Source organism: Melospiza melodia, chromosome 4, assembly GCF_035770615.1.
Source record: "Melospiza melodia melodia isolate bMelMel2 chromosome 4, bMelMel2.pri, whole genome shotgun sequence".
NCBI classification, from domain to species: domain Eukaryota; kingdom Metazoa; phylum Chordata; class Aves; order Passeriformes; family Passerellidae; genus Melospiza; species Melospiza melodia.
In genome coordinates, this window is record NC_086197.1 from 71930326 (window position 1) to 71948605 (window position 18280).

The 18280-nt window shown below is 35.6% G+C and overlaps 1 protein-coding gene across 4 annotated transcripts in view; it reads right to left on the reverse strand.

Moving 5' to 3' along the window:
* Positions 1–246: 246 nt before the first annotated feature.
* USP15 (ubiquitin specific peptidase 15) overlaps positions 247–18280 on the reverse strand; it is a 60210-nt gene continuing 42176 nt past the window's right edge. For 3 of the 4 annotated variants that reach the window (XM_063155155.1, XM_063155154.1, XM_063155156.1), the window contains 14 exons: positions 11242–11415; positions 10736–10894; positions 9841–10065; positions 8361–8444; positions 8176–8270; positions 7814–8002; positions 6870–6985; positions 6463–6738; positions 6089–6159; positions 5615–5730; positions 3562–3711; positions 3072–3175; positions 2432–2520; positions 247–2130 (listed from right to left, as the gene is read on the reverse strand). In XM_063155155.1, coding sequence (XP_063011225.1) covers positions 1945–2130; positions 2432–2520; positions 3072–3175; positions 3562–3711; positions 5615–5730; positions 6089–6159; positions 6463–6738; positions 6870–6985; positions 7814–8002; positions 8176–8270; positions 8361–8444; positions 9841–10065; positions 10736–10894; positions 11242–11415 — 2034 coding nt within the window. In that variant the 3' untranslated portion in view covers positions 247–1944. Of the gene's footprint in view, positions 2131–2431; positions 2521–3071; positions 3176–3561; positions 3712–5614; positions 5747–6088; positions 6160–6462; positions 6739–6869; positions 6986–7813; positions 8003–8175; positions 8271–8360; positions 8445–9840; positions 10066–10735; positions 10895–11241; positions 11416–18280 lie in introns of those variants that run through there. The other variant, XR_010027602.1, reaches the window with a different exon arrangement.

Sequence of the window (18280 nt, forward strand, 5' to 3'; positions counted from 1 at the left end):
ATTGTTCCAGTATTAATTTCACAAACAAACAACATTGTGACATTATTGTTTTTACAGTCTTATAAATGTTTGAGGGCCAATGACAAGAGAGAAACCTTTTTATGTATACTATCTACTTGAAGTACTAATAATCTTGTTCTATGTTGGTCATTACCAGTTTGTGACTGAGAATATAAGTCTCAGACAAAGACTACCCATGACACAAACACCGTGGGAAGAGAATTTGTAACAAAATGGAACACTAAATAAGGCCTTGAATAGCTTTATTGAAATCTGTATAAATAAACATGCGCATTTCAAATGTAAACCCAAGTGAACTCAAGTGCAGACAAAATTTTAACCTCTGTCATGCAGGAGGTTAGTTTACATTTAAAAAAAAAAACCTCAAAGCAGCTTTAAAATACCAGGATGAAACACCAGTTTAATATCAAGGTATAAAGCAAAGCCATGTCCAACATATCTCATTTATATCCTGGTCAAATGCAATTTTTTAAACTTTTTAATGCTAACATAAATAAATAATTTACCAAAATGTGCACTCACAGAGTGAACTTTTATTTACAATACACAATTTATAACCTATTGTATTTGATTAGTTCAAGTGAAGAACATCATACTTTTTGCTTTTTTCTTTTTTAAATTTTAAACAGTGGGACACAAAGCAATTCTCCAGGTAGTAGATATGTGACATGTGCCCCCACATTTAAGAGCCCCTCTCAAAGGCAGTATTGTATGCAAATCAACAATACATTCTTCCAACTAGATCAAAGGGAAAGCAGCAAATCAAAAAATATTTCAAACAGTCACACTTATTTTGGCATCCTGGACCCCTGAACACAGTTAACTGAAATTCAACTTGGAGTTTGTATGCCTTATATACTGTACAGGTTCTGACTTGAACATGCAAATGCCAATTCTCTTATGAGTTACCTTTTCAGATACACTGTAAGGCTATGGTGAATTCCATCCGGAACACACAAAGAAAATTAACAGCCCTACCTTTAAAGTGATTTTGTCAATTAACAATTTAAAGGCAGGTCATATTGAAAAAATTCTCAACTAAGCCTGATACAGAGTCATTACTATGGATACAGAATACTATTAACTCTGACCTTAATACAGAGTAGTTTGCAAGCTGTCAAACTACAAAACTGGGGAGAGAGAACTTATAGCACAATTTAAATTTTGGACTGTTATCAGATAAAAAATTATGCATGTCTTAGAAGCAAGATAACAGGAATTATGTCTGCAGAGTAGATTCCAACAAGCAACAACGGATACTTACATTTACTTGAAAACCCTTTCTGTTAATGCAGCATGAAATCTAGAACCTGTTCCACAGCAGAAGATAAACATAATATTCTGGATGTTCCACTATGTCACAAAAGGTTAAAACACCTTTTTCAAGCTATTTCTTCTATTCTGACCAAATTAAAAAAAAAAAAGAATAGGGAGAAACAAAAACTTGTTGTTTCAAGAAAACTACTTTAGGTATTTATGACATTTTTACTTGTACTTTGTTGGCAGCCTAAGGAACATGTATATATTCATCCAGAAACTAGACTTGGCAGTAGTATTCTTGCAGTACTAGGAAAGTAAATGTCAGAAGTCCACAGATTTAATATTTTAGTTATTAATTCACATCCAAAACAAAAAAAAACATAATCCATCAGAACAGCAGCAGAAAACTTAAAAGGGGTTTATTTGTGATTTCCTATATATACCTTGTGAATATGAGACCGTAAATGCATTAGAGACAATTTCTGTTTAAGTTTTTATTGTTTCACTTCAAGTACTGCACATGTTAAAATGTAATAAAGATTTACATTCTATTATCTGAAACTCCCCATCTCAGATTTTTATTCTTAATTTGGTGGGCATTTTCACTCTTTCAATCCGTATCCCCAGTAAGAGAGTCTCTTTTATGGCTTCTAGTTCTTCCCATCAGTTAGTGTGCATACAATTTTCATTTTCTATATCATTATCATTTTCATTGCTGTCTTCATCACTTTCTAGTGGGATGCCTGTGGCAGCTGAAGCACCTTGTTTAGTTTCCCGGTCAAGTGGGAAAAAGCCAGTTCCACTGATTGTGTCCTGTCTCTGGTAGAAGAGCACATACGCAGCTTTGGACTGTAAAAGAGGGCAGTACATTATGGTCATGAGGCATCAAACAAAACATTTACAATCCAGGCTACTAACTCTTTTTCTTTGCTTCCAAGTATACAAGGTAAAATTACAAAGAAATGCAGACTGTTTATGTTAGTTATTTTTGCATGTTGTAGCAAAGCATTTTTGGTTTGTACTGTCCTTTGAGAGAACACAAACTACTGCCTACAAATTTAACACAGGTTTCATGGTTTACTCTTCATTTTTCCAGCCCTGACACAAAAACATCAACAGTCTCAAATTTGGAAACATAAAAGATACTTGCCACTATCTGGTCCTCACTTGCAGTGGACACACTACTGTCATCAAAGTAGTACCATTTTCCATCATCCTTATTTTTTGCAAAAGCAGTATCTAGGACAAGAAAGTAAAATGTCTCAGGACTTTGTATATTCATAGATGTAATACAATTGGTTATTATAATGTGTTACTGTCTAACAATATTTAACTAACTAAACCTCATTATCACTATTAAACTTCTTTAACACTTTATTTTTAGCAAAGAGAGTTCAATCACTAACATTTCCCTTCTAAAGACAATGAAAAGGACAGTCAAAATACAATCCCTCAGTAATTTTTTCTCTCTGCTTTCAAGGAGAAGCACAATGAATAGAAGTACAGACAAGCAAGACAAAATCAAATGTAAGAGTACAGCAGCTCTTATGTTTTCTCTTTTCACAATATGCATAGCTAGAAGCATAAAAGAACCTACAATTACCCTTGAAAGAGCTCATTGCATACAGATTTTTGTATTGAAATACTTGTGAAAGCATTTCAAGGTAAAGGAAAAAAAAATTGTCCCTCAACCATTAAAAAGCACCATTGATTCAAAGTGATCAGTACTTCAAAATCAACATAGAAATAAAAGCTGACATCATGAATGATGACACTTGAAATCAACTTACAGTGCCCTCCTCCCATTCCTCCATAGTGGTTGGAAACAGCAATCAAGTTGTAGCGGCAAGGCCCTGCATTGGGATTAATAAGGAACTCTGACATGTCCAAGTCACTGTTAAAAAACAAAACAAACCAAAATAAAGTAAAACAAGCAACAAAACCCAATCAAAATTCAGTCATGTTAACAGCATTTTTAACCACAGTTTGGTGGTCTCAGAGCCCTTTATTTCATATGTCCTAGAAAAATACACCAGACTACTCTGCCAGTGCATCTCTTTCACTCTGTGAGAAATGGAACAGGAATAAGCAATCTTTCATTCTTTTACATTATAATTATTTTGCCAAGTTTACACTCTTAATCCAGAAGCATTTTGTCATTAGTTTACTGGATCCTCTCACGGAAACTGAGAACAAACCCATTTTATATAATTGTTGTATTCAACACATGCCCTAGTCACGATTTTATATTTCTAGCATCAAAATACTTGAATTTCTTACTTTATTGGAAAATCAACCAATGTATCCAACTTGTCCCTCATGTATCTGCTGTAGGAAAAGCGCTTCAGATGAACTACCAGTACGGGGGGCAGTGACCACAAGTCTAACTTCTTAGTAGCTTGCTGATGTTCTTTACAGTTTGGACAATACCTAAAAGGAAAAATCATAAATTTTAAGTAACTGTAGTCCATATGAACGTTAAAACACATTACCAAAGAGAAAGTCACATTCATGGGAGGACCTACATGAGCAAAAACCATACACTCTTCATGTTCTGTTACTAATTCCATAGATATATATCCCTTCCAGCTGACAATGTGCAAGTGTGATCCCAGTGAAGCTCAACATCATTAACACAGAAGCAGCATCCCCCAATATTGGATTCTCATCTCCTACAACCCTGATCAGATCCCTGTATCTTTAGTTAAAAACACAGCATTCTTGTATTTTATGAAAAAGAGATAAAGTGTTCAGAAACTAACCATTAAAAAAAAAAAAGCCAACAACAACAAGAAACTGTGATTCTTTCAAGTTTCAGTTTCCAAATTCATCCATCCACCACCCTATCCCATCTGCCATCTAAAACCAGATCATTACAGTGATTCCTGGAACCTGGAAAAACTCATTACTAGAAATTTCCCTTCTTAGTAGGCAAGCATTAAACAAGCTGTGACTTAGAAATTTCTTTTCCCTGCAATGCATACTTGAACCGTTTGGCAACTAATGCTCAGGGAGGAAGATAGGTAAGAATGAAAGGAAGAAACTCTTCTTTGAAGTAGTCTAGGCATATTCTAGACTTTAGCATCTAACAAGGAAAAATCTAGGGGGAAAAAAAAGAAAAGAGATAAACCCTAATGAAAAGACTGCACAAATGTCTTTAAATAGCAACATCAGATAATGACAAAAAATTAGGAGAACTGTAAGGGCAGGCTGGAATTGAAACTCTGTTTATCTGTTTTCCCAGTTGGCTTAGAATATGTAGAATACAAAGAGTGCTGGACTAAGGATGGTGAACTCTTGTATATTAGACTTGTGATAACCTAACAAATAAAGAAAAATGTGATTAATGACCTCCAGTGAGATGCATCTAGTAGCAGCTGCTTGACTTCTGCTGTTGTATTTAGTAGTTAAAATACTCTGCTTAAAATGTGCTGCCAAAATGGAAGTGCTGACATACCACACCTGAGTTATATGGTATCTCAAACAATCTATCCAGTTTTGTATAATCTAGCAACCCCCCGCCCCAAAAAAAGAGATTTTCTAAGTTAGCTCCCTGCCCTGCACAAATATAGCAGAAACTCTGGTGACAGTGTTGGGAGAGCGTCAAAACTTGTGGGTACCCACAGAAGAAAAATTAGCAGTCTCTTTTTTCAAACTCAATTCTGAGCTTAAAGGTGTTGATGAAAGATTATCTGCTAGAAAATTCCTGGGAAAAAAGGATCTTATGGGAACATACTGTAATTATGAATATTCAGATGTGATTCCAAATTATAATTTGGAAGAACCATGAATAGCATAAAAGTCTCTGCCAAAAACCTAAAGGCTAGAACATGAATTTGAGGGGATTATTGACTACAGACATCCCCCATCCCATAAACCTGCTGTTTACACACATCCCTATTTAGTGTATTGATGCAAAGCAAGTTATGTATTTGCATAAAGAAAATACAGTATGCACCAACCTCTCTCATCTCAGAAAGGAGTATTTGTTTAAACCACTATATTGAATTCATCACAATATTATTCATTCACTGTCCATCAAAGTTCACAGACTAGAACGCTTAAAGTATCAACCCTTCTTCCTAACTGTGAATGCATTAAATGCATTCCTCACAAATAAAACCTTCTTTTGGTAAAAATTTGGTACATGGTAAAAATTTTGGCTAAGTAATGGACCACAACAAAAGGCATTTTGAGAATTTTCAACTATGTTTGAAATAACAAGATTCAAAATGCCATTAGTAAATCAGCTACTGATCTCTATGTTCTGGTGTGGTTTTGATTAATTTTGAGAAATAGACCACAGTACATAATTTTAATTTTTTGTGCTTACCATGGGTCTTCAGCACCTAGTTTTTCCTTTGTTGTGAACAGCTCAATGCAGTCTTTTAATTTCACAAAAGGCTTTTTGGGAGGCTTATATTCCACACTTTCATGTTTTTCAAAATCCTAAAGAGAAGTATTTCTTGAGTTAAGAGAACAAATGAAACAAAACTCATTTTAGTGATGTCGTCTTACTATAAACAGTAACTACAAAGCTCCTACATATGGAAAAACTGATCAGAAACCATTCAAGTAAAAAGTTTCCACAGCTTCAGATTTACTTCCCAGTTCCATAAGCCTCAGATTTGCTAATTACATGGATGCATATATGACGTTTATTTATGACAACATATTTACTAAGAATAAAATGAAAAAAGGATATAGTTGCTGCTTCTTGCGAAGACTTACAATCTCGTATGTCACACACTGCATTTTTTATGTTTAGTTATTTGTGCTGGGAAAGGGAGCAACATAAACAGCCTACCTCTGCTGCACTATCATCAAAGTATCTCTTCTTCAATTCAGGATCCCAATCCAAAGCAAGGAAAGATCTTTCTAAGATTAAAAAAAATTGTTTTCTCTTAATATTATTTCCTGCTTTACATGAAATTGTATTAACTTTGGGCAAACACACTTCAAAATAAATTAAACAATGGTATAATGAATTAATCACAAAAAACTGAAGCATATAAAAATTATGTATTTCAAAAAGCCAACTGCAATAAAAATTTAGTTAATTATACAGAATTTACTATTTAAAAGAAAAATATATCAAACAGCACACAATGAAAATGAAACTTGACAGTCAGAAGAGAGTCTCAGAACCAAATATTGCCCACTCTGTTTCCTGTGACTTACCATCAAGCCTAGGTTGCCTGTCATCAAATCTAATATGCCTGGTATCATCTTTGATGTAGTTTATGTCAGTACTGCCTAAATTATTGAACTGGAATGTAAACAATCGCTTTTTGTGTCCCGTGAGTGGTTGACCTTTGCAAGTATCCTCAGTACACAATCCATTTTCAGAGTCATTGTCACCCCCAACTGAGTCTTCTGATTGGCTGTTTTCATTCTCTGAGGGAAGTTCCTGATCCTGGCTGGATTCATCATCTTGCTCATCTGTTTCCATTTCACCTTAAGCAATTGGAAGAATAAAGAGGAAGAAATGAGACAGAATGACAGTAATTCAAAAACACTAGAGAGTTAACTTCCATATGAAAAATTCAACACCAAATACTAAACAAGTGTAGATATTCCAGTCTTACTTGGAGATCCTTCTTCATGTATTCCATTTGGGCCATTACCATTGATACCATGGTCCTTACAGCAATGCAGGGAACCTTCAGTGTCCTCGCTTTCAGTACATGTTTTTACATATCGGCTAAATGTAACAAATGAAAGCAACAGTTAGAAGCAATGGACTGTTAAACAATTTTCATTGTTCAAACTGGTAATTAAACTGTTTTCACAAGTCCTTGCTACTGTACTGTATTTCTGCACTCCCTTCTGATTTACTCAGATTATCAGTTTTATTGCCAAACGTGTCTAGTGTTACAAGCACATAGGAAAACCTGCTCACATGTGACTGTGTATTTTAGGCAGCTACTTGGTCTGAAACAGCTTGATTCTTAGTCTCACTCTCTGTTTGTCCACTATTCAGTTTTTAAAATTGCTCATTAACCATATTACAGAGAAAGTTACATCAACAGAGAAAGATGCATAAATTTAAATTAGAGGTTATATGATTTTAATTTCTTCTATATAATGACACTAATTCTAGTCTAGTTTCAGAGAGTGTCTACCATGTACTTGTACAACAAAAATTAGTGCATAAACTTGAACAGTAGCAACAGGAAGTATAACCATAGCATAATAACTGGAAAACATTTCCACTTTACCAAGACCTTGCAAACAGCTAAGCATACAAGATAATTATTTAACAATTCAGATTGACTCTCTACTATTTGTCAAACTATTTATCTTCTCAAATACTTTTTGGATGAGGTCATGCTAACAAAAAAATAAAACGAAAACCCACATTAGTGGCTAAAATATTATATTTAATATTCAAATACAAATACAAGAAAGCAAATACAAGTACTCAAATCTAATCAGTATGTTAGAAATGCACATGAATGTACATGCCTACTGACTCCAACTATTAGCATTATTCTTAACAAACTAATTTTTCTTTTAACAATAAACTTACCACATTCTTAGCAGCAGCAGGTTATACAGTTTATCTTCAGTATTGTTTCTAGGCACTGCTATGAGAAAAGGTTGACCAAACAGTAAAGAACCACTATGGCTGTAGCTAGTGTGCCTGCACTTTTCCCTTAAACAAACAGGAATTATGACTTGTTCCGTATCTTCTGTTCTATTGATAGCAATTTCAAATCTAGAAGAAAAACAATCAGAAATACAAACTAAAATGGTCAAGGAAAAAGCTACAAAGGGGAAAAAGAAAAAAAATATCCCCTCCCAGTTTGATCTTTATCTGGTGTCTAGGTTTTAATCTTTTACAAATAACTCAAACTGCAAAGAGACACGATGTGTGTTATCTACACTTACACATAAATGTCATCACGCTCCATAATGCTACTTAGATTTTCATCCATGGCAAATATCCTGTGGAACCTGTGATTGTATATATCAGTAACAATCATCTGAAAAGAAAATGGAGTATACATTGTTAAACCAGGTTAATACACATTAAAATGCTATTTGTTGTGCTTTATTTAAGAGATCACTCCTACCTTATCTGCAGCAACACCAGACAAAGCTGACAATGCTGTGCAAAGATCCAATATATTTCCAATTTTGGGAACAACTACTTTGTACTAAAAAGGAAAATATAATTTAAATTTATTAAGAGAACAAATATACAGATGCCCAAACAACACATGTCCAGCAAGCTTCACATATTTCTTTCATAGTTTTGAAACTTAAGGTTTAAACTATGCAGATCAACTAACATGAGGTGTAAAGTATGTAGATCAACTAACATAAATTTCAAAAGCTGCATAAAATATAGTAATTCTATGCACAACTTAACAAATACACATACACTGCCTACAGATTCTCATTTCACATGCAGAGAGAGAACTTGAATAAAGTCAAAGAAAACATCTCTGTGGCTTCCCTTATGCAGTGCTCCTGAAGTTTGTAATAAAACTCCACACAAAACTCTTATCTGTTATTTGCATAATAAAGATAGGATGAATTAGAAATAAGCTATTATTAACTCTGTAATTAATTGCTAAGCATTGCATGCTATATCCTTAAGTTTTATAATAATTTAGACTTACAAAAACTCTACTAAACTGGTACTCTTCCCAAACTATTAATTCCAGCACAACCATCTCACATGAGTCATGCTCAACTACTTCAGTAGTTTTCAACTACTTTTTGTCCCCTGTGCAACTACTGTGCACCATCCCCTATTTTCACAATTAAATTTTTAGCAGGCTCATCTCCCATCAGTTAATACATCTCCCTTCACCTTCAAATTCCTCAATTCATGCTGCCTTTGAGAACACTCTCTTCTCCCACCTTCCTTCTTATAGTACTGATTTCAGGTGTCAGAGCCTTTTTGAATGACTACATGACTGCCTGGGTTGTATTTTTTTCACTTATCCTCACTTACTGTATAAGGTACAGCTAGAACCACTTAATCGTGACTTGGTTATGATAACCTTATGTACATTTTTTCATGACATTCTAAGGTGTGTAATATCAACCCCTTCCTAAAAAACGGCAAAAGGGATACTCCTCACAAAGAAATCTCATCTGAAATGTTTTGACTATGAGGTGAGAGACTACCCAATACATTTAGTCATGAGGGTTTTTTCCACCACTTATTACAAATATTTGCCTTTTGTGATTAAGAAAACCAAGAAATTAAGTCTTACAGATTAAGTATAGGTATTTTTATAAACATAAAAATTCATCACAGCAGCTATCAAAAAATTGTCAGCATACACTTTAAAGATTAAGAAGCCCTATTAACACAACCATAAAGAAATTACCAATTCTTTCTTGAAACTATACAAGCTATGTACAGTCATCCTCAAGTAGGTATAGTATTCCCCACTTTCCTAAGTGAGACTTCACAACACATACCAGAAAAATGAAGCTTGTTGGATTTGCTTATAAATTTGCACTGTGTAAAGGAACTTGGGTTCACTGTTAATGCCTCATGAATCAAAGTGTTTGTATGTAAACTAAGCTGCTTACCTGCATAGGCTTTGCAAGTGGATCCATTCTAACTAAATAAACTTCCAAAGTGCGTTCTTTTTTCATGGGTAATGGAAGTGTCAAGTAGCAAAAGGGATCAAAGGTTACAGATATTTTAGCACATTCAGGACAAACTAGAGTAGATTTAAAAAGGCCATGAAATATATCTACAATGATGGAATCATTTCTCTTCAAGTGGTTTTCCCAGGCTTCTTCAGCAACCACCTGTAAACAAAGCATGATCTGGGTTATGACAAAGAAGTAGGAAATGAATAGTGAGAATTATTAGTAAAAGTCCTTGACAGAACATTTTCAGTAACCACCTAAACACAGAAATGTCACTCCAAAGGACCCGTAAGGAATGTTACTACCATCAGGTTTGCAGGTTAAAAGATGTATGCTTTTCCTAGGACAGAGATCCTGTCAGTGGTATTACACAGTCTGAGAGTGACTTTCAAGTAGCTTGGGGGAAGACAAAAAGCAGATAAACCTACAAATCCCATCTGAATTAACTCATACTCATAACAAAAGAAGAGTTTCCCTAAAGTAAGAATACTGGAAAGAGACAGAATGCTGTATCCTGCAGGTATAAAAATAAAAGAACAACAGAACAGGAATTGTTTTTTCAACTGAACTCAGAACTGAATTGAACTAGAACGATTATCTTAATGAAGTCTTAAAAAAGAACTTACCATCCTCCCATGTCCCCTCATTATCTTAAAAATAAATAGAAATTTACACAGTTTCTCAAGATGTCAATTTTAAAGCTCTGTCCTATTTTCAGAAAAAGCCCCACATAATCAGTTTCCCAACCTTCCAGTGCATAATCATGTAGAAGCATCTTACAGCATACAACTTTGACTAAACTGAAGATGATCAGCTCCAAAATCCCTACCTTGTCTGGTCTCCCATCTGCATCCTTTAATTGAATATAAGGCTTTTTCCTAATTCTGTTCAAATCCTCATGTAAACCATCCAAGAGAAAAGCCAGTAGCTCTTGACAATCTTGTTGCTGATAACCAGAAAATTGTGGTGCAAATCGTCCCACTTGTGTCTAAAAAAAAATAAATGCAAAACACTCCTGATACCTGAATTGTCAGAAAGAGTATATACTTCTGAGATGCTACTGCAGCATATTGAAAAGGTAAAACTTGTAGTTATAAAAGGTAAGCTTTTCAATGGAGACAGGAAGTCAAAACTAATTCTCAAAGAACAAAGCACAAGGACAGGTGATACCTGCTGAAAAATAACACCCAAGTGTTTTACCAGTTCAATGAATGAACTGCATACTGACAAACAGTATTTGAATTTTTTTTTTTTTGTGTATTTCTCTAAGTTTTATACGCATAAAAGTACAAAACCAAAACTGACATGTACATTCCATGTAATTTCCTTACTGACCTTAAATGCTCTTGGGGTAACATAGCTGTATTTTCCTGACCACATTTGCTTGATAAGCTCAGCATAAGATTTTGCTATTTCACCTCGCATTCCTAAAGGATTGTCAAAATTCAGCTCTTCTTGGTATTTATCATTGAGGAAGTACTCTGTAAGAGGAGGTGTGTTGCTCAGACACTGCAAAAAACAATACAGACTTTTTAGAACAGTGATTTGAATCAGTTCTACACAAAGAATGTTTTAATTTTGTTAATGCAGCCATGAATTGTAATGTCTAGTGCCTGGAAGGAAAAGAGTAAAAACCCTAAACAATCTTCTTCAGAAACAAATAATGGCTTTAATCCAACACTGGCTACAGTTGTCATTACAAGTTACACAAAAATAATATCTATCAAGAGCTTTACCTCAAAATTTATAAAACAGAATAGTCCAAACAACCCACAGCATGACAACATAATTTGTATCAAGATTTAAAACAAACAAAACAAGGTTTCTTGAGACACAAATGGCTTTATGAAACTTGTTGCTGGAGCTTGTAGTAGACGCACAAAGTGGAGAGTGCACACAATCGGAAGAGAGAGGCAACAGGGCTTATTACTTCAAATTATAACATATTCAGAGCAATATCTGAAAAAAGATTACTTTTATTTTGGCAGGCGAGGGAAGGTGAGGATGCTTGACCTTTTCCTTCTCTTTGTTAATATGAGGTTATCGATGCTGTTGCGGACAGCAATCTGTGCTAGAACAACTAGACTTTGAATCAGTGCTGTAGCCCTTGCTATGTTCTTTTAAATCTTGTGATGCAGTTTAGAGCTGAAATTAGTCCAAGGAAAGCAAGGACCTTGGTTAAGATTTACAGACAAACTATACCAGTTTGTCTCTTCTCTCAGCCTTTGGAGACAGCAGGATGTAATCACTGCAGTATGATTTACAATTTCACTTTCGATTTTTGTGTGTTTCTCTTCATTCTCCTTTAAACAAACATTTCCATCACTCAGGAATAATCCCCATGCCATGCCTTAGCATATATTCTTAAGAGCTTTTTCATTAAATATTGTAAGCTTTTCTGCATTCTTTCCTTTATTAAAAGATTTGAGGAAAGGTCAAGTATTTCACCAGTCTCGTATGCCTCTCTGTAAACAAGGGGAAGAGCTCCACATATGCTATTTGCATAAGATATAAGAATTAGCCTGGAAGAATTGCAACTTTATTGAGTAGGGCAAAACCAAAAAATTCCTATGTCTGCCTATCATACCTGTGTAATATTACAAAGCAAAACCAGTCACATGCTGTAGAGAGATGAGTTTCATGCCTATATCAAACTCCTTCCTTTCTCTTCCTCCTCACCTAAAGCTTTCAGGATCTGTCAACACTGCAAAAAAAAATTCCTGGTATTACAGACACTTTTGGACACTCGGGGTTGAAGCAATCTCATTTTTCTCTTGCTATATGGCAAAGAGTTTTTACTTCCAGTAGTGGTGATCCCAGCTCCCCCTACCTCGCTGATGTGCTGTCTTCTGGATTATTTTTGGGGTGGTTTAGGAAATGAAAGCAGTTCAACTGTTCAGTTTAGTGTGCGGAATGTCAAACACAAGGAACTAAATAATGAAAAAATAGTATATTTTTCTACAGGTTTTTGTGTTAGTCAAGCATTATACAATGTCTTGACAATGTAGAGTCCATTAAAAAATAATTCACCAGTTCCTAGTTTTCACCTAATAAACTGATTGTGTCACTTTCTCAGAATATTAATATTTGTAGTACAAATCAGGAAGATTACTACAGATAACTTCTTTTTTTTCCTTTAACAATATTCACATTACAGCATAAGATGACACTAATGGTAGTACTGGAATGCACAAATGTCTATCTCAACACAGCAAGTTCTGAGGTACAGAGCTGATATATTTTTCTAAAATACCAGATACCAAAATTTTTAGAAGAGTAGCTTCTAGAGGAGCTAATAAAGTTGGCCATATATGCATTGATCTTTTCAATAAGTGACAAAGCTAAATTATTACAAACACGTTTCCTCTTTTAAAAGGCCATCGATGGAGAATTATTTAAGATCATTATTAAAGTCAGAAGAAAAAAAAACATCCAGAAGCCAATTTGAAGGGAATCCCACATTCTTATTTTCACATGTCATATGTTGTAGGTTATCAAGGAAGCTTTATGGAAAGTGTCTATTAAAACCAAGACAATCTACTGGATAGTTAAGTTACCAGATTTATGTGTCCTGTTCAACCTAGTGATTTGGGGTTTTCTGTTTGTTTCAAAACACAGACAATAAGTAAACTAAAAGTAGACCAAAATGTGAGGAATAATAGCAGCCAAAATAGGCAAACAAATACAGTAAAACTATAGAAAACTGTCTGTGAACTAAAGAGGTAACAGAATGTCACTTTATTTCAGGTACTACTGTCTCTACAAGTTTTCTTTAACTAACAAAATTTCTGTAAAGCTCTCTGAACCTGAACTGATCATTTGAAAAGATCATGGGAAGTATAGAACAGAAGGCAGAAACTCCAAGAGACAAACCACAGGAGAAAAGGTTAATCTTCAGCATGACAAAGGTTAACATTGCAATCATACTTCCATATTACTTATTAATAACCTGGAAAAAGTTATTAAGATGCACAGGAAAATGAGACAGAAATCATTATTTTTAGTGTTATGTACACATGCATATATATATACACACACACATTTCAATGCTGTAGCCTCACTGGAATACTGTGTACAATAGCAGCCCATGATAATGATTCCAAGTCTACCTGTCCTATGAAACCTTCATAGAAGGGAGAAATATAATAATAAAAATAGTCAAGTCTTCTAAACCTCTGTAGTTTAAGTATGGAATAATTCTGATGTAAGAGTTCGCACAGACCTAACTGATAGAAAAGGAAAAAAAAAGAACGAAGAGGGCCACCAAGACTGTGAGTGGCCTAGAAGCACTTGCCCTGTGAGAAAAGACTGAAGCATCAGGGCTTGTCCAGGCTGCAGAAGAGAATGTTTGAGGGAGGCCCAAGAGCAGCCCTCCAGTATCTCTATGGAAGTTAAGGGGAAGATGGAACCAGGCTCTTCACAGTGGCACATACTAGGAAGAAAAGAAACAATGGGCATCAGTTGAAATATGAGAGGTTAAGAATGTAAGGAAAAAAGTTTTCACTCTGAGAACAGTCAAGTAGTGGAACTAAGAGGCTCTACCTTCTTGGGAGGTTTTCAAGATCCAACTGGATAAAGCCCTGGGCAACCTGCTCTGACCTCAGAGCCAACCTTCCTTTGAGCAGGAGGTTGCACCAGAAACCTCCTGAAGTTCCACAAATCATTCTATAATCCTAAGGGAACAAGGAAATTTCTCCACATCCCATATGGAATATTGCACAAAAATAATGGTAAAAATAAACTTCCAAAACAAAGAAAACATCACTACCTATCATGTCAGTGAACTGGGGAAATGAGGAGACAGTAGAATCATTAATGGACATACTGAAAATTGAACAGTCCTCTAAGTGTCCTGGTTCTTCAGCTTCAGGTGCTACTTACCAAGAATTTTATGCAAATGACACTAAAGTTTCATGTTTCATCTTTCTAACAAAAGACTAAGAGCTGCCAGACTGAAAAGAAGATCCAAGGCACAGGAGAAAAAGTGATTTACTTAACACCTACTTGTGTCTATCCTACTTTTGTCTCTATGCTATCAAACATGGCAAAAAGCACTTAATTAATATGCTCCTTAATCCAAACTCAACATGCCTATGGCAACTGAAACAGAACTATACAAACTTAGGGATTTCAGGTATTGGTGAAATATGCTATCTTTTATGTAGATAAACTCACAGCCATAAGTAACTTCAGAGGGAATATTATTCAGCTTTCTGAAGAAAAAAAACTTCTGAAATATCCATTTCAAAGCTTGTTCAGAAGTCAGGTGTATATAATCACACAAATGGAAAAAACACATCAAAATAAAAATCTTGGAAAAAAATGAATCTTTTTAGTGAAAATATTTTTTTTTTCCGTTCTCATATTTTTTTATCACAAAATGAAAATTCTGTAACTCTCACATTTTCATCGTAAAAGAAAAATAAAAAACCCCAAACATTTCCACAGAGCTCTAATCTATAATATCCCACCAAAAGAGGAAAGTAATGCTTGGGAAACATCCACAGGTGGCAGCACAGCAATGCTTAATGAGACTCATTTTTTCTAATTTATTTTCAGCTTAGAATATAGCTATGTACCTAAGTGAATGCGAATGAAGCATCTGCTTGCCAAATATTTTTTATAATATGGGTTCAAGTAGTCATAATAATATCTATTTCATAAAATCAACACATATTTTGTCTTTCCTGTTTTATTTATGCAAAAATAGATTTGCAAAAGCAGACATTTAGGCCTAATTGGAAAAAAATCAAGCCTTAGGTGTTTACATTGAAATAAAAAAAAATACATGGAATACTCCCTTCAAAACAATCTGAAAAAAATATACAAAGATTCCAATACAACTAAAATAAGAATACCAAAATATTGCTTTTTTTAAATTAAGGAACAGTGGTAAGAGAACAGCACTTGGAAGACAGACAATGATATTTTAACCTTCTTGGCCTTACTGTAATTCAGCTTGCAGCTGTCTGTTATCTCACAGAGGATCTTACCTATCTCTTCATCATCTGTCCTCCAGTTGTCCTGAGCTTCTTAACACTGAAAACCCCTACTTGGAAGGGCAAAGGTCCCCACAATAATCACTTAGAGGGATAAAGGGTCAAGCCTAACCTATAGACTGAAGAACTACTAAAGAACTTGCAACAAAATTTAAGACATTGCCAGGATTTTCACATTTCTACCTAGTGTGTTTACAGGGCAAGAACCTTCACACAAATTTGTCAGACTCAGGAGATGAAGCTGTGTGAAGGAACTGTCCCTCTTTGTCCAGGAACATTGATAACAGCTCTGATGCAAACTTCCTTCACTGTACATGAGACAAGATCAAAGAGAAGCTGTGTGATAAATGCAGCGGTTTTTGAAGCAGAAATGGCTCCTATGTGAACACTCAAGGGCCTCAATGTTCCCTGGAAAGCACAGAGATCTGAGACAAGTGGCAATCAGCTGGAAACTGGATCAACCAAACCCTGCTTTGGTTGAAGGAAGCTACACTGATCACACCCAGCATGAATGGAATGGAAGGGATCGAAGCAAAGCTTTTGGTGCATTAATGGAATCAAAACCATTTCAGAGTCTAGTACTCTACATTAAACTATTGTGTTTAAAGAAAACACATTTATCCTGAAAACCAGTCCTGTGTTAGCACAATTGTGAAGGAATACACCTTAGGAGGATAGGTAAGATAAAGTAGGTGACCAGAGCAGACCAGAGAATCACAGAATAGTGAAGATTAGAAGGTATCTCTGCAGATTCTCTGGTCCAACCCACTTGCTCAAAGACATGTCACCTAGAGCAGGTTGCCTGGGACTTCAGTTAGGTTTTAAGCACCTTTAAGAATGGAGGCTTCACAGTTTCCCTGAGAACCATTTTCTACTTTTTGATAAATCCCATTTTAGAACAAAGTTTCCTATATTTAGGAATTGCATATGCTTCAGTTTGTGCCCATTGCCTCTTTTTCTTTCAGTGGGCACCACTGAGGAGAGTTTGGCTTAGTTTTCTTTACTTTTCTCCACCAGGTACTTCCAAAAAATGGTAAAATCACTCTGGAGTCTTCTCCATGCTGAACAGCCCCAGCTCTCTGTCTCTCCACACAGGTCAGATGCTGCAATCCTTGGTCACCTGTGTGGTCTCTCAGCAGACTTGCTCCCTAAACTCTCTGGGGAGCCCAGAAGTGAACTCGGAACTTGGAGGGTGTCTCTCCAGTGCTGAGTGGAAGGAAAGGATCACCTCTTTCAGCCTCCGGGCAATACTCCTCTTTGTGCAGCCCAGGATGCTGTTGTCTGCCCTGGCCACAGGAACACCCTGCTGGCTTGGGTGGATCCTGGGTGCTTCTCTGCCAAGCTGCCTTCCGTCCAGTCGCTGACCCGCTGCTGCAGTGTGTACTGGCTCCTGGGCTGTTCTCCCCAGGCACAGGGCTCTGCATTGCCTGTGACTGAACTTCATGAGGTTCCAGCCCACTGAAGTCCTTCTGAATGGCAGCACAGCCATATGATACAGCAAATCTTCATTGCAGATTTGTGTGATCTCTCATCTTGCTGAGGGTGTACACCATCACCCAGGTAAATGCCTAGAGCAGCCAAAATTCCCAAGCAGAATTCCCGGTTTTGCCATACACGTATTATTTGAGCCAATCTTTTTTGTTGCTTCCAAGACTAAGACAGATCAAAACATATTCAGAGTGCTCCAGCTATGGGCATAATAATCCAATGTTACTTTGATAAACCACAAAATTAATAGCAAATTAGCAAAGTGAAATGCATGCTTTCTGTGTAACTGAGAAAAGATGAAAGTGGTGGCAAGAGGAAGACTGCAGCCTGTGACACCTCAGTGAAGAACATACACTTTCACTAAAATGCACTTCCATGGATTTCTTAGATGACATTAAACTCTGAATGGTACTTTTACTGAGACATACAGTAGGATGAACTGAAAGATACACTTCCTTGCTAAGAAAGCCACTAAATAATGCATTTGAAAAAACACATCTTCAAGGACATATTAAAGGTACCATGCCAAACTAAAAGCTACACTGCTCAATCAACACCTCATTTTCTTACCTAGAGCACCGTTTTGGTAATCAGCAAACCTGTGTTTATTAATTCACACTACAGTTTCTCAGAATTATTTGAAAACTTAATTCTCTAGATGTAGCTGAAAAGCAATGAAGTCAAAGCTGATTTAATTTCTAATGCAGACCTCAGAATGAAATCTGTTTAACACAATGGGATAATGATGTGATGTGTAACAAATCTGTTATGCTGCACAGGACTCCTAAAGGCAAAAATCCATGCTTCAGATTCTAACTTAAAGGTTACTTTTGAATTACATACATGCAAATCACATATACCAGCTCAATTAAAGTTTGAATGAGTAA